This window comes from Wolffia australiana, chromosome 2, assembly GCF_029677425.1.
Source record: "Wolffia australiana isolate 7733 chromosome 2, ASM2967742v1".
Lineage (NCBI taxonomy): Eukaryota > Viridiplantae > Streptophyta > Magnoliopsida > Alismatales > Araceae > Wolffia > Wolffia australiana.
In genome coordinates this window covers 9,489,456-9,505,935 of record NC_135836.1, presented here as the reverse complement: position 1 = coordinate 9,505,935, position 16,480 = coordinate 9,489,456, and the positions used below count along the sequence as shown (strand labels likewise).

General features: G+C 40.1%; 1 protein-coding gene across 2 annotated transcripts in view; it reads left to right on the top strand.

Annotated features, from left to right (window-relative positions):
* LOC144716764 (structural maintenance of chromosomes protein 6A-like) overlaps positions 1 to 13,697 on the top strand; it is a 38,999-nt gene extending 25,302 nt beyond the window's left edge. Inside the window, exons 8-27 of one of the 2 annotated variants that reach the window (XM_078592010.1) lie at positions 3,704 to 3,838; positions 3,980 to 4,056; positions 4,136 to 4,211; positions 4,317 to 4,391; positions 4,496 to 4,600; positions 4,875 to 5,044; positions 5,130 to 5,232; positions 9,005 to 9,117; positions 9,401 to 9,605; positions 9,702 to 9,833; positions 9,910 to 10,024; positions 10,887 to 10,972; positions 11,086 to 11,181; positions 11,269 to 11,405; positions 11,493 to 11,595; positions 11,661 to 11,740; positions 11,820 to 11,956; positions 12,044 to 12,141; positions 13,111 to 13,205; positions 13,292 to 13,697. In XM_078592010.1, coding sequence (XP_078448136.1) covers positions 3,704 to 3,838; positions 3,980 to 4,056; positions 4,136 to 4,211; positions 4,317 to 4,391; positions 4,496 to 4,600; positions 4,875 to 5,044; positions 5,130 to 5,232; positions 9,005 to 9,117; positions 9,401 to 9,605; positions 9,702 to 9,833; positions 9,910 to 10,024; positions 10,887 to 10,972; positions 11,086 to 11,181; positions 11,269 to 11,405; positions 11,493 to 11,595; positions 11,661 to 11,740; positions 11,820 to 11,956; positions 12,044 to 12,141; positions 13,111 to 13,205; positions 13,292 to 13,349 — 2,196 coding nt within the window. In that variant the 3' untranslated portion in view covers positions 13,350 to 13,697. Of the gene's footprint in view, positions 1 to 3,703; positions 3,839 to 3,979; positions 4,057 to 4,135; positions 4,212 to 4,316; positions 4,392 to 4,495; positions 4,601 to 4,874; positions 5,045 to 5,129; positions 5,233 to 9,004; positions 9,118 to 9,400; positions 9,606 to 9,701; positions 9,834 to 9,909; positions 10,025 to 10,886; positions 10,973 to 11,085; positions 11,182 to 11,268; positions 11,406 to 11,492; positions 11,596 to 11,660; positions 11,745 to 11,819; positions 11,957 to 12,043; positions 12,142 to 13,110; positions 13,206 to 13,291 lie in introns of those variants that run through there. The other variant, XM_078592011.1, reaches the window with a different exon arrangement.
* Positions 13,698 to 16,480: the final 2,783 nt, after the last annotated feature.

The following is a 16,480-nucleotide window of genomic DNA, read 5'->3' as shown; positions in this document are numbered from 1 at the left end:
GATGGGTGGACTGAAGTGGTCAACAGGAGCCTCGAAACTTACCTCCGCTGTTTTGCAGGTGACCAACCTCACCGATGGAGTACTTGGTTACATTGGGCCGAGTTCAGCTTCAACACCTCACATCATTCGACCATCAAAATGTCCCTGCTCGAAGCAATTTATGGCTGGCCACCGCCCACCCTCAGCTATGGGTCATTGCCCTCTCCACTCTATGAAGTAGACCATCTCCTTCTCGACCGAGAAGCCCACTTGGATCTCCTGCGACAACATTTGGACAGTGCCAAGGCCACCATGAAGGCCCAAGCTGACCAACGTCGCCGCCCCGTGGAATATCAGGTCGGCGAGATGGTCTACCTCAAGCTTCATCCCTACCACCTGCAGTCCTTGGCCAAACAGCCCTTCAAGAAGCTCTCGCCGCGCTACTTTGGGCCTTACCCCATCCTCAAGCATATCGGTCCGGTTGCTTATCATCTCGCCCTTCTAGAGGATGCGCTTATTCACCCCGTCTTCCATGTGTCCCGGCTCAAGCGTGCCGTGCCCAGCAATGTGGCTCCTCAGCCACTTCCCCCACTACTCACCGAAGACCGTACTTGGCACGTGGTTCCCTCCTAGATCACTGCCTTCCGCCCTTCCGCGACGGGGTGCCAAGTCCTCACTCATTGGGTGGGCCTTCCATCATCCAAAGCTACATGGGAGCTTGCGTCCGTCATCCGGGATCAATTTCCCACCTTCCAGCTTGAGGACAAGCTGCTCAAGATAGGGGGGAGTATTAATATCTCCAGCAGCGGGTCTATGCTCAGAGGAAGCCACGGGCCAGGCCCATCACGCACGCACCGGCCCAGCCCGCATCTAAGCCTACTTAAGGACCTCTACCGTGACAGGGGGAGGCAGACAGTCAGACAGTGAGGCTTCCGTTCTCCTTCCCTACCTCCCTCTTCTGGTTTTCCCTCACTCTCTCTCTCTCGTGGTTCGTAGGACGACACGCCATCTTTGCCGCGGAGCCGACAGCCGCCCTACCCCGACCATTCCCGTTCCTTCTCTTTCTACCCCCAGGAACCTTCTCCTCTCTTCCTCTCTATTGATCGTTGAGTTACAAGTGTTCCACGATACGTTCCGGAGTAGGATCGTATCACTATACCTGGGTGCTATTTGTCTGCACTATCTTCTCCAACTTGTTTATCTATGTATGTGAATACCAGTATGTACAGATACTGGCTTGTTCTTCTGAGTAATAATTTAACTGCATGGTAAATGGGCATCCTGGGGGTTTAGTGCAACAACTCTGGATATTCTGGTGAATTTTTATAAATCCGGTGAAGAACAAACCAAATCTAATAGGAAAACAGATTCTCGTGTCACCAATTTCCTATGGAATTACAGATACAATGACGATGTACAGCGATGGGACAACAAAGAAAAGAACGACGTGAAGGAGAGGATAGAACAAGGGAGAGGAGGAACACTGGGGCGCCGAATGGATGCATCTCGCCCTGGATGAGAGGATCTCCCTGCTCTAGCCAAAATCAGCTAACTCCTAGGGTATTCAAAAGTCCCCAAGTTGACCTCAGTCTTATTTATTGGTGCAATAGTGTTCAGTCCTGCATTTATTTGAATGGTCCATGTGGGACTAAGCTGTGCTACATCTTGTCCTTTTGGAGTGATAAGTCCTGGGGGGGACCTTATCAGTTAGCCACCAGCATAGAAAATACTTAAGAGAGCTGATCGCCTAATTTCTCTTTCAGACTAGACTCCGAAGGAATTGTGTCAGATTATGCTTGAAAAGTAAATTTTTTGTTTAAATTAACCTCATGCTGTTGAGGAAGGCTGCTGTCAAAAGCCAAATAAAGGTAATTCATCTAGGTGCAAATGATCCTGGTTTAAGGTGATGATAGATCAATCCTATACGAATTTCATTAGAGAAAGCTCCCAGTACCTACCCAAGGTTCGTAACCACTGAGATCCCAAAATAATATACATGTCCCTCAACTCCATAAGGAATAGTTCTGAAGTAGCTTAATGCCTTGCATCCGAATTTCCTCGTCTTTGTCAACTCATGGGCCTTTATACAAATGGGCATTTCCTGTTGTGACTGAATTATTGCTTGGTGGTGCTGTGGGAACTGATAGTTTCTTCCTCACCTTATCCGTACAATTTTATATGTAGTATTGGATTCAAGCGATTACCAACTGTGCTAAAAGCTATAGCTAATAGCAAGGGCTCGACTTTTCATCTTTTAGCAGGATGTTGTACTTCGACATTCCCCCACAATACCTGCTACTAGCCTATGTATGGCCCTGGTGTGCAGTGTGTTGCTTCTTGGATTTGACCCTGCCACCTGTCTCTGATACCGTGTTGGATTCGTTGCTTACCAACTGTGCTAAAGACAATAGCTTTTAGCACAGTTGGTAAGTGCACGAATACAACATGAAGCTCTGCTATCGATCAGTATGCTGACTGGACCATGTAAAATGGTGCTTTGAATCTTAAAAATACATATTTGTGGAACCCTCAGCCCTGAGTTTGATGAATCCGAGGCAACCCGACATTTCCCTTGTGTTTTTGGAGTCTATGGAGCCTCACTGTCTGTACCATCAATGGTATTGATTTAAATGTCCAAACTATGTTTGGGGGTGAGAAAATCATCAGTCAGAAATGGCAGACTATTATATCTGAGCCAACAATCCGGATTCTGGCCTATAAAGATTGGTTATATCCTATATTCGCCTGCGTGGTGTGGATGAATGATGTGATTCTTGCTTAAGTTTCATAGTCCCGCGTGCTGATTTCTCACTGTGAAAATTTCTGCAATCTGGATGAGATTTCTTCCAGCATCTGAATAAACCATTCCAGTATTTCTTCCTGTTGTGCTGCAAGTTTGTTCAAGCTTTCTTGATCCCCCTTCTGTAGCACCATCTTAATTCACTTGTCCAAGAAGCTTGCTTTGATGCTAGTTGATAGATGAGGGAAAGGCGGTCTATCAAGATCCAAGGAATTCAAGATGGTGGAGGCATGATAAAAGAGAGAAATAGAGTCATGAATGATGATAATTTTTGTTTGATGACCACCCAGATGCAGCTGTTTGACCAAGGAAAAACCCAAGAAGCATGTCGATTTTAATATTATTTGAATCATACCACTCAGATATCTTTATCCCTATGGAATTCAAGAACAGTAAGTTCTCAACACTTAGTCTTGGGAACTTCTCATTAATGTTCCTGCCTCGTCATAGGTCAAAGGGTCTTTATCAGAAGTTTACTGGCTCTCTTTCTCAGGGCCAATACTCCATTCTGTGAGCTTCTGATAGATGATGATCATAGATTTGGTGAAGCATTGGAGTTTGATGCTATAATTTCTATCAATTGATTATCTAATGCCAACACAGTCCAACATTAGTGTATGAAACTCAAGAAGGTAGGCATCGTTATAGGAAGGAAACTTGTGCCAGGAGTTTTATGCACGTCTTGTGCTTCATTTGAATAACCGTATTGTTATGTTGTACATGTTTCAATCTGTATTCCATATTTATCATTTTTTACTAAGAGGTTAGATTCTCACAATGATTCTTCATACTTCATCTGCAAATCTATGGGATTGCTCAAGATATTCAGTCAGTCTGACGCCATATTTGCTAGCCTTTTTTCATGGAAAATTTATCCTCCATGCTTGAAATATCTCTCATCTTATGATCTTTGATGTTCATCAGGCGGCAAAAGAGATGTTTGAGCTTCAAGAGGAAGAGACATGGGGAAGAAATTCCATTAAAAAGATGATCAAGCATGTTGAGTTGTTAGAACATCAAGTTCATGAATTTCATGAACAATATGTTAAAGATTCACAGGTTCGCCTTTTTCTCGCTTCCATTCCCCTCTTTGAGAATATAAATATCTTCAGTTTTTTATAAAAATCCATCTTTAAATTGATGTTATCGGTGCTCTTTGAAATTTCATTTTTTTCACTTTAATATATATTTCAAGTAAAGGTCAAGGATGGTGAGATCGAATCTGAGATAAGAAGCCTTCAGGCTGAGGTCGATACGGTATCTTCTTCTATTCAAAGGTTATTTAACTGCGCTAGAGATGCAAACATGCATGCCACTTTTCTGTGTATAAAATGTCTTAGACTATATTTTCCTCAGATTGCAGGAGAAAGAAAATAAATTATTGGAGGATCTTTTGTCTATGAAAAATTCTGCCAGGGATACTCTCATGGAGGTAAAATTTTCTATTTCTTAATCATAAAGTAGACCTTAGTTAATTTCATACTTTATAAAGAATGTGGAATGATATCTACAATATTTTCCATCGTTAATTCTACAGATAGAGGAATATGAGAGGCAGCACCGTGCCCTGCAGCGGGAAATTTCTGAGCTCAAGCAATGCCAAACAAACAAGGTACAATATAATCCATATTTTTATTCATACTCAGGGTGACACTGCTTTGATTTTTATCAACTTGTGCTTGATTTAAATATTTTATTTTATTTCTTTCACTTCAGGTTACAGCTTTTGGAGGAGAAAGGGTACTTAGGCTTCTTCAGGCCATTGAGAGAAATAAAAAGAAATTTAAGAAGGCTCCCATTGGTCCCATCGGAGCACATGTGGTGCGTATGTTTATGCTGTTATTTTCTTCTTCTTTGGACAGTATTCTTTCTCAAAATTTTCTCCCAGGCACCTTGAATAATCATATTTTGCTCCCATCTTTTGGTATTTGGTAGTAATTCATGCTGCGCTGTAAATTTATGTTCTTCCGATGTGCTGTTTCAAGTTTTTCAAATTTCATCCCTCTACCTTTCATGTAACGTATTTTGGTAAATGCTATGATATCGTCTTGCTCATATGTCATCACATTTAAGCTCCTTGAATTAATCGATGCAGACCTTATCAAATGGTGGAGTCTGGTCCTTGGCAGTTGAAACCGCCATAGGCAGATTGCTAGATGCATTTGTAGTAACAAATCACGGAGACTCTCTTATTTTACGATCTTGTGCAAAAGAGGCAAATTATTCCAACGTTCAGATCATTATATATGATTTTTCGAGACCAAGGTTGGCCTTCTCCTTCATGCTTGTATCTTACCCAAGAACGGAGGTTGCTTTTGTTCATTTACATTTGACATCAGTTAATTTGCAGATTGCATATCCCTGATAACATGGTGCCAAGGACTGGTCATCCGACAATTCTGTCCGTCCTTCATTCCGACAGGGCCACTATTATCAATGCTTTGGTCGACATGGTCTGCCACCAATACTCTGCTTTACAGATCCTTAGCATCGTTTTCTTATCATTTTTGTTGACCGAGGTCGTCACTTATTATGACTGGTTTTAGTATACTATTTATGTGACTATGCAAATGTGCAAATGTGATCGTTTACATTGAGCCATTCTAGTGAACGAGACAAATTTACAGACTGTAGATATGATGTTCATACCTGATGAAGACCTAAAACCCAAATTCTTGAAGAAGTTTGATCTGATTAACAAGCAATATCTCCTTGCATACTGCAGCTTTCTCCTTATCTCTGAAATTGAGATGGAGCAAGAAAGAGTCCCAACCATACTCCATGAACCTCACGAGCAACTATATAGTTGGTCAGGTCCTAATTCTGCGTGAATCCTCGTCTGCTCTCCATGATGCAACTTAATGAAATCCACTTTTTCTTTTTCTTACCGCCCGTTACTTTCTGTCTGGCTTTCTTGGTTAATTTAACCTTTGCTCTGGTGGTTGTAATATTATGGACGAATGAAATGTTACTAGTAAGAAACAAGGAGTTCTTATCGAAGATGATAGGGATGGAGGAGGGAGACTGGTGGTAAAATCGTCATGAGAGAGAGAGAAGAGCGCTAGAAAGATCATTGGCTGAGGCATGTTGGCATCAGGAAGAACATCGCCAGAATGAGAGGGAAAGAGAAAAGCTTCAATATTCTTCCTTGCTTGCCTTTTAAAGGGATGGCTTCTGTATTCAAAGGAAATACACGTAAAGGGGAAATCACTAAAATGCTCCTAGTGAGCTGAAATGATAAAACTAGCCCTAAATACATTAGGGATCGTATCGATTAGTTATCTATCATTAACTATTTAGGTGGGCCTTTGTCTTTATTTTTTCTAGCCTTTGCCTTTCCTGCTGGATTTTTAAATATCTGAAACAGAGGCTCGTTCAGAATAAAAGCCCCCAGTTTATTTTGAATATAAGAAATAACTCTCATGCTCGTTCAATGTAAGATCAGTTGAGATAAAGATCTTTTAATTATTGGATTGTGTTGATACCATTTGAAGGGGTAATAAAACATAAATGCACGTGAAACATCTTTTGCAGTGTGCAGAAACATCTTTTGGTTTTAGGCTTGGACATGGCTTCACTGTTATGATCTATCCCCCTTGTAACCCTCTAGGGTCATTCTTGTCTTTGCATCTTCGTCCAAGCCTTTAAATATGTAACCCTCCTCGTTGGAGGGCAGGACTTTGGATTACAAGTAGTGTATCCCCTTTGGTAGCTACTATCTTACTCAACAACGTCCACTCTGTCGGGTCATCTCCCTTCTGACGACACCCACTCTATCGGGTCATCTCCGCTCCCTCACTCCCTTGGCATTGTCCATTCTGCCAGGGTCAGCTCCCTCCTCTTCCTTCTGCATACAATCCCCAGCTGGGATCCTATAATTCACTTAATGACATTTCCCCCCGCCGATATGAATTTTGGGATGTGATGGTTCAATTCAATTGAACTATCAGTTCTCCTATGAAAACATATTTCAGAACATGACGATGAAATAATAAGGTTGTTTTTTGTTGAGTGGGCTTCTATCTCTTTCTCTCTTATATCTCTATGTAATGAGCTGTTAACATGGGCCCATTTCGGACTCGCTCTCCTCCCCACGATAAGTTTACGAGGGTTGATCCTCTTTTTATCTGGGTGTCTTCAATTTTAGTCTCGATTTCCAATTTTCCTTGCAGCTATTCCGTTTTAGTGTTAAGGCATGAAGATTCGTCGATCATACTGAGTTTTTTAGAGTATAATTTTTTAATGACTATTGTTCAAAAAGAAAATTGTAATGACTTTTTTAAAGTGTCATCCAGATGAAAACATCGATAATACTGCACGCATAATATCAGTGAAGAATGACTGACATTTACTGTGGAGCAATTTAATTTGACTAAGTGAAGTATCGTACTTCTTCCCAGTGTGTAAACACTCATTCATCAGAAATGAGACAACATTGCCTTTGTGATAGAGCTGTCCTTCCCTCTACAGTCAATCCAGCTACGGTTTCCATTTCAAATGCCTGCCTAGGAGATGTTACATGAAATTTCCATTCTTCTTCTGTATGATTCTTCATTTACTGTAGGCTCACCACAGAGCTTCCTCGCTTCACTTTTATTTGTCCTCCCAGGATCTGCAGACTTCTGTGATTGACCTGTCTTCTATTTCATAGCTGTTGAAGGTGTCCTCTACCCGCACAACTTAGCCAGGATTGCTGCTCCCAGCTCCTCCTTGGTAGCTCCAGGCAGCAGCTGAAGACATCTTTATTCTTCAATTGTAATCAAGATGGCTTCCTCCAGGTCCATAACCTTCTCCCTGTTGAGAATATGGCCCTCAACTGCTTGTACTACATATTCAGACCCTGGAATTTTTAGAGTTGATCCTATTGGTATGGTCGCAATGGCCAATTCAATGACCTTTATAGGCCAATGTTCGTCCAAATAGCTTTGAATTTACTGCTATAATCGAACACTGATAGATCACCTTGAATATTATCCTTGGTCACAAGTCTCCAAACTCTCCTATCCAGGTTGTGCTTTGCGGATATTTTCTGTTCGTGCATATAATACTTTTTTGGAAGTCTTGAAGCACAAGAAAATTTTACGTTCTTTGACATTGTGCCACCAAGCCAGGGGAAAATAAGGACATCATCAGCCCTCGTTACCATATACTAATGATTCAAGTGATCTGGGGAATAAGTCTCAGGGCAATGACCCCTCATCCTCTTTTCAGGCGAAAAGGTTCTATAGATTGAGTCTGTTGGAGAATATTCTTCAATCTTTTTGGACTAGGGGAGAGTGTGGTACAATCCCTGTTGGGGCGTAATGATAGCCAATTGTAACCAGACGATCAATGATAAAACGATTGTTTCCAGAGTTGATACAGAGCAGGGGGGAGAGGATAAGATAGGAGGTTCCCAGGGTAGAGAGGAGAGAAACAGGAATGGTTGTGGAGAGTAGCTGCTGGCTCGACCGAAGGAAGAGTGCGTCGACCTACGAACCACGAGAGAGAGAAGAGATCAGGGAAAGGGAGTGAGAGGGCGAGAGAGAGAGAGAAGAGCTTACTGTGTGAATGACTGCCTGTTGCCCTGCCGAGGGCCCCTTAAGTAGGGGAAGGGGCAAGTTGGGCCGCGCCCTGCATATTGGGCCTGTGTCGGACCATCCGTCGAATGTAGACCCTCCGCTGGATCATATCAGAGTACCTTGGATATTGTTGGGGATGGTTGGCCAGTGTCTGATGAGAACCACAATGCTTGATGTTTCAATCTTGAATTTGTGTGCTATGTCATCTGGTAATTTCTTGGAAACCCCCGCCATTCCCTACACTCCATCTTTAACGGATAAGTAAATATGCTCATTTGGGACCTGCCAATAGAGCCCATACAGTACATCATGGGATCCATGATATGATTGGACCTCAAAACCACTACTAGAATTCTGAAGAAGTGAAGCATAAAGAGAAAACAGAGACAAAAAAAAGAGATTTAAGACGATGAGAAATAAAGGAAAGATTGGGGCAACGAATCATTTTTTACGAGTAATAGTTATTAAATGTAGTATTTATTTACTTCTCATGTATCATGGCACACTACTCTGTTCCATTAAGACTCTATAAGTCTGTTGTGGATAACCCTAATTCAACTTGGAAGACTGAATTGACGTTAAACATCTATTTCTCATTGAGTCTTGGCTTCTACAGAATCTTGCCTTCTTCAAGAGTGTATTCTAATCTTTTTTTCATTGCTAGGGGAGCATCGAACGGCAAGTTCTGGTCAAGGATTACGACACTGGGAGGTCTGTGGCTTTCGAGCAGAGGCCGCAAAACTTGAAGGACATATTTACGTCTGACGGATTCAGGATGTAAGTTTACCTGTGCAAAGAGTCCTGTCATAAAAGTTTTTCATTATCATTGCAAGTTAATCACTTAACTCTGTTCCAAAATCCTTCACATGTGTGCAATGAGGCCAAAAATCCTCATTCTTCTCTGGTTCACTCTTCGCCCTAATATTAAACACGATGGAGTGTCTTTTGACCCTTACGGCAAATTGAAACATAGTTAACCATTTGACTGCACTCTATTGTGATCACATTCCTTATTTTTTACGTCTAGTGAATTTAGTTGCTAATTAATGGTCTTGGGAAGGTTCTCTCGTGGACCAGTTCAGACAATTCTTCCTCCAAACAAGCGGGTCAGAGCTGGGAGACTGTGCAACTCTGTTGGCGATCAAATTTCAAAACTAGAGAAAGAGGCCATGAATTTAGAGGAAAATATTCAGCATGGAAGAGGTAGAAAGAGGGATTTTGATGCACAAGTTCAGGGGGCGGAACGTGAACTTCAGAGTATCAAGGTAATATTTGGGAAACCAAAGAACTACTGGCGTTCTTCTGACATGGACTAAATATTGAATAATTCTTTTTTTCCTTGATTCCTTGATTCATCCTAGAGACAATGTCTAGAGACTGAACGGTCTATCACGTCCAAGCGACTCGCTTTGCAAGACTTGAAAAATGGTCTTGCTGCAGAACGTACTGTCGACCCTTTGACTGATGCTAGTGAGCTTCAGCAGGAGATTTCTGTACATTCTTCTCACCTTCCTAGTCTGAATGATGTTTGTTTAACATTTGTCTCATGTTTTGACCTTGTTTCTGCAGAGACTAAGGCTACAAGTTCAAGAGAAAGAGACTTTGCTGCAGGAGGTTGAAAGGAAGAGAGAGTCTGCAGAAGACAAGGCCAACAGTCTAAATTTGTCTCATGAGAACTTACGCGGTGTGATATCTTTTATATTTGGGGATTGTCACTCATTGCTCATCAACTTATTCCTCACAATGGTTTATACCATATAAACTGGCAATGTGGAACTAATCAATGTTTTGTAATTTTCTCTGTATTTTTCTTGCAAATAAAAAAAGTGGTCCTCCACATGATTCGTTTTCCATTTAAGCTGGGAATTTGAAAATGTTTTACAAATTTTATTTTCTCAGTAATTTTCTTGCGTGTCATAAAAAATGATTCTCGAAGTGATTCGTTTTTCCATTTAAGCTGGGAATTTGAAACTTTGTGTTGGATCAAGCACTTGACAACTGTTTTAAAAGCTATAGCTTTTAGCACAGTTGATAAGCGCTTGAATCCAACATGGCATCAGAACAAGGTGGCAGGTTCAAATTCCAGAAGCAGCACATGCATGCTTGGTTCATAAATAGGCTAGTGGCTGGTGTTGTCGGGGAGTGTTGAAGCCCAACATCCTGCTTAAAAATGAAAAGTAGCACCCTCGCTATCAGTTGTAGCTTTTAGTGCATGCCTCTAACACATTATAACAAAATTTTATGTAATTTTCTCCGTAGTTTGTCTTGCTTATCATAAAAGGTGGGTTTTGAAATGTTTTGTTTTCCATTTAATCTGGGAATTGGAAAATTTTATGAATTTCTAGCTTTTTATAATGTGGTTTTCACAATGATTTTTTTCCATATGAACTCGGAATGTCGAAAGCATATATCAATGTTTTATAAGTTTTGTGTATTTTTTTGGCCAATGATAATGTGTTTGTTGCAATGATTTGTTTTTCCATCTACTTGAGAATGCACAAGTTTTTTTTATAAATGTTTGCAATTTTCTCCTCTATGAAACACAGAATCAGTCAAGGAGGAAATTCTTGCAATTGAAGAGGCCGAAAAAGACTTGCTGATAATTGAGGAAGAAATGCAATCGGCGGAAAGGGTAAGTTGGAGATCCGTCTCTTGATTACTTTCTTTTCCCATGACTGATCTTTATGTAGAATTATTTTTCTTACTTTTCGCAAGGACTGCTGGTAATTGAAACAAAATTTCCAGGAAAAAACACATTACGAGCGGATCATGGATGAAAAAGTACTTTCCGATATAAAAGAGGCAGAGTCCCTTTCTCAGAAGCTTCATCTTGAACGCCAAGTAAATACCTTTTTTCACGTTATATTTACCTATTCTTTTGGAAGCTGTTATGGAAAATTTGATTTCTGCAAGCTTCTGTGTATTTAGGAAAACTTCGAGAAAGCATCAAAGATTTGCTCGGAGACAGAAATGGAATCTGTGGGAGGTTGCTCTGAAGTCAACTCTGAGCAACTCAGCATTCAGTTGAAGAGAATAGACCGACAACTAAGGCAGGAGAAGCAGAGGTTGATATTCATTAGTCAGCTCACGTTTCATCCACCTCTTGTTCAATGCATTGACTTGTTTAAGCTTACACATTTTCTTTTCATCAGGTTTACTGAATCCATTGATGACCTCAGAGAAACATACCATAAAAAGGAACAGAAAATTCTCAAGAAGAAGCAAACATATCAAGCTTTCCGTGAGAAGTTGGAAGTACGCACCTCCTTTTCGTGAAAGCATTAGGCTACAGGTACCTGATTTCATTGGAATTTGTGCAGGCATGCCAGAAAGCCCTAGACATTCGTTGGAACAAGTTCAACAGAAATGCAGCTCTTCTGAAGCGTCAGCTGACGTGGCAGTAGGTTCAGTTCTTTGTACCTGGATCATGCCATCTGTGGTACTCAACTTCATGTTCATCTGGTTATCATGTTCCACAGGTTCAACAGCCATCTGAGGAAGAAGGGTATAAGCGGGGTTGTCAAGGTTGACTACGAGGCAAAAACCCTCTCAGTGGAGGTGAAAATGCCTCAAGACGCATTAGGCAACGCCGTCCGCGACACCAGAGGCCTCTCTGGTTGCGAGATTAACCCATTTCTCTTCCCAATTTTTTGACATCTCTATCAGAAAATATAATTCTACTGAACTTATTTTCTCTCCTCAGGTGGCGAGCGTTCCTTCTCCACTTTGTGCTTTGCACTGGCCCTTCATGAGATGACGGAGGCACCATTTCGTGCCATGGATGAGTTCGATGTATTCATGGTGAGTTTGTTAGTTCATCCATCAGTGAATTAAATAGATTGTTATTTCATCAATCCGTGAGTTAGTTGGTTGATTTGTGTTAGTTCACGGTAGTTCAATAGTTTCTCCATGGCGAGATAGTCCGTGGTGAGTTTGCTCGTGGCCAGTTCATGATGAGTTGGTCAGTTCATGAAAGCTAGTCAGTATGTTCATATTGAGTTAGTTCTTGGTTAGTTCATTGTTAGTTAGTTTTTCCATGTTGAGTTAGATCGTGGAGAGTTTCTTCAGGGTGAGTTTGTTCATGCTGAGTTATTTTGTGGTGAATTAATATTCACCATGGCGAGTAAGTTAGTTCATGGTGATTCAATTCATGGCTTGTAAGTTCATGGTGAATTACTTCATGGTGAGTAAGTGCATGGTGAGTGATACGATCCTGGATCTAGGCTTGTATCGGAAGGAGGGTAGAGGACGAGGCGAGGTAGAAATTCCCGGGATAGAGAGGTGAAACGGGAAGGATTGGAAAGGAGGCCGAGCAGAGGTGGGTAGGGATTGGCCAAGGACGAGCCGCCTGAAGACGTGGTGAGGTAGAGACGAGCACGAGGGCAGGGGATCGTAGCGGGAGAGGAGACCAGACCTAGAGGAGAGGGGAGACAAGAACACTTCTTTCTTCTATCTTCTTGGCTACCCTCCTAAAGGAAGGGCATCCCTATTTAAAGGGAATACATAATAGTCAAATGACTGAACTACCCCTGTGGGCTAACATGACGAAACTACCCCTAGTTAGGTTGAGGATCCTCTCAAGGATTCTTCAGGGTGAGTTTGTTCATGCTGAGTTAGTTTGTGGTGAATTCATATTCACCATGGCGACTAAGTTCATGGTGATTCGATTCATGGCGAGTTAAGTTCATGGTGAACTACTTCATGGCGAGTAAGTTAGTTCATGGTGAGTTAATTGGTTGACTTGGTTCGGTGTCACCTGCTGCTCCTCAGGATGCGGTGAGCCGGAAGATCAGCTTAGACGCGCTGGTGGACTTTGCCGTGGCACAGGGCTCCCAATGGATCTTCATCACGCCCCACGATATAAGGTGGCCGTCAAGCTGCACACGAGGGTATTTCTGTTGTCTTTGTTTGTGAGGCATGACATTTTTTTTTTCTTTCTCTGGACTTGCAGCATGGTGAAGAATGGCGAGAGAATAAAAAAGCAGCAGATGGCTGCTCCACGCAGTTGATCTTACTTGATGTGGATTCCTGGGTAAGTGTGGACCTTCTCAGCCCATTTAGGCCATGCCTCGGCATCTTTTTTTGCTCGAGTATGATATGCCATAATTCTTTATTACGTTCTAGATTAGAAATATACACCTGTTGCCAAAAGATTTAGTTTCATCATTCTGTTTTGTATTAGTTGTCCCCTCCTAATTTCTACCCACAAAACTTGATGGACACAAGTCGATCGGCGTCAGTTGCCCGCTCGGATTGATATGTGAATATATGTGATTGTTTTTTCAAGTTTTTCCCAAATAGTTGTATGCATGATTCATTACCTTCTATTGTTATACCCTCACAAACAGATTGACATTCATTATCTTTTTTGCCCGACTATGATATGCCATAATTCTTTATTACATTCTAGAGTAGAAATATACACCTGTTGCCAAAAGATTTAGTTTTATCATTCTGTTTTGTATTAGTCGTCCCCTCCTAATTTCTACCCACAAAACTGGATGGACACAAGGCGATCGGCGTCAGTTATCCACTCGGTTTGATAGGTGAATATATGCATTTTTTTTCAAGTTTTTTCCTCAAATAGTTCCATGCATGATTCATTACCTTCTATTGTTATAGTCCGCCTCAACTTTTTGTTAGGGATGAGATATAGAAATCTTAATTGATACGACTTGATGTCAAAGATGCAGATTTTGCTCTCTACTGCTTATTTATATTGATGAAACTAGAAAGAAGCGCGAATGTTGTCCCTCACTTTTTTTAATAGGTTTTGGAGATTGAATTATCATTAGTGTGGGTCAGTCACCTTATCCAAACATGCTGTGTATATGACTGTATGTGAAAAGGGTCTTCCAAGAATAAATATTATGCGCATGACTCAAATTTGGTCTAAGTTTTATATCTAGGGAAATATAAACGGCAATATTCATTAAAATATCTCATCAGGTTGAATAATTTGTGTCATCCAATTTAAGTTTTATAAGAACGGTATCTAACTCCCCAAATTGGAAGACATATATTATCCAAGTCTTAAATTGATAAGTAACAATTTTCCAAGTCTTAGCATAGAGATGGCATTTTGATACATAACGATTATTCCCCAAGAGTTACCAAATAAGGAAAAAGGAAGGTCAATCAATAAAACACACTTGCACTCTAATATTGCATGTGTGAGAATCTATAAATAAACAGCTCCAGAAGGAGCAGGTCATTTGGAAAATTTTACCAAGTGGTTGCAGGGCGCAACCTGGAGGCTGGTTAGCAGGATTGAGCTCTGCTGTCCATAAGATTACAGATCTCCAGTTATCTTTCCCATCTTCCTATCCCATATCTTTTCTATCATGGTTGTTCTTGATCTCTATCTTTTGGATCTTGGATCTCAGAACTATGGAGGGGAGTTTCTCGATAAGAATTTATTGGAAATTGCCTTTGACATTTGCTCATATCACATTCATATATTTACATCATTATAATCTATATAACATGGAAAGTATTAACATGAGAGAAATATCTAGATTCTATATTGAGTGGGTATGACTTATTGTACTATGTTATGCCTTCTTAAGCCTACTTCTGTATTCCATTCATATTGTCTCTTAAGAAGTTGATTTGGATCTCGTAAATCACAATCCCAATATTCAATCTATCCAGATCCATCTTCACTTTTTAAAAACGTAGCCCTCAATCTTAATTATCTGGGCCTCTGCTGCATAATCTAATTGAAATGTTCATCATTGAATTATTAGCTGATCCTGGGGGATTTGTGCAGGCTAAGTGGCACATTTTTATGTGATTGAGGATACTATTAGCTTTGGTTGGAGTGCATTTGTCATCCCTCTACCGAAAATCTGAATGATGTGAAATTCATTAGATTTTGCATGGGAATTTCATGTGGAAATCAAATTCCCATTCCTTAATGAGATGGTATCATTGGTTCGTTCACGTAGATTAAAAATGGAACATTAGCATAATGAAATGGAGATATATGAGTGTGTATCTTTATACATGCAAATCTGCACAGAGTTTTTCGTTTGACCAGGTAAGTGAACATATTTTACCATTTACCATTTTATGTTTATTTTTCCATTCTGTCTTCAGGTTTTAATAGAAATTGTGTATCATGATACATCAAAATGCATGCTGTCATGGGATTTCAAAAAATGTTGCACTACTTCTGTCTATCATGTCCCTATCCTCAACACTCAATGATTAATTATTCTTCTTCCTGTTGGTAATACCATAATGATGGAATTCCCTAGAAAGTGATTCAACTTCTTACATGACTCACAAAATGAATAAAATATATTTTGGCAATAAAATAGGCCTTGGTTTTACTAAATTTAAAAACTTTAAATGAAAATTCCTCAATCTCATTCAATGAATCAAATCCAGAACAATGATTTGAAAAAATTATTTAGTATCATTCAAGGTCAAGGGAATAGTCCCTTTTTAAAAAAAATTGGTTTGAAACTGCAATCTGATGAACACCAAATGAAATACATTATGGCAATAAAATAGGCCTTGGTTTTAAAAAATGTAAAAAAATAAATGAAAAATCCTCAATCTCATTCAATGAATCAAATTATGAACTATGATTCGAAAAAGGTATTCAGTATCATTCAAGGTCAAGGGAATAGTCTCTTTTAAAAAAATTCTGGTTTGAAACACTTCAATTTGATGAACACATCAGCCTTTGAAGATTCTTCTACATATTGATGTGGATATTAAGTCGGCATTCCATTGGAAATACAGTTAAGGTTTTGCTCTGAAATTTACATCTATAGGATAGTTTATTATAGTTTCAATTTGACTCTATACTCTGTCATATTAATATTTCTTGATTTGTTCATAGATTAGTCTCCTCCACTGTTATCTCGATTTTGCTTCTTGATGGCTGGCATTAATCCTAATTCAAAGTCAGTTAGGTGGTGTTTAATATTTCCTAAATTTTAACAAAACAGGTAATATGAAAAAATGAATTAAAGTCAAGGTACATAAAAGAAACGTTGTCAACAAAATAACAAGTATGCATCGGTAAATAGATTTTACCCTTTTACTAAAATGACCTATTTTCCTCATACATTTTGAATCTTTCAAGAATGTTAATTCAATAAAGAAAACATGAATAAATATTAGT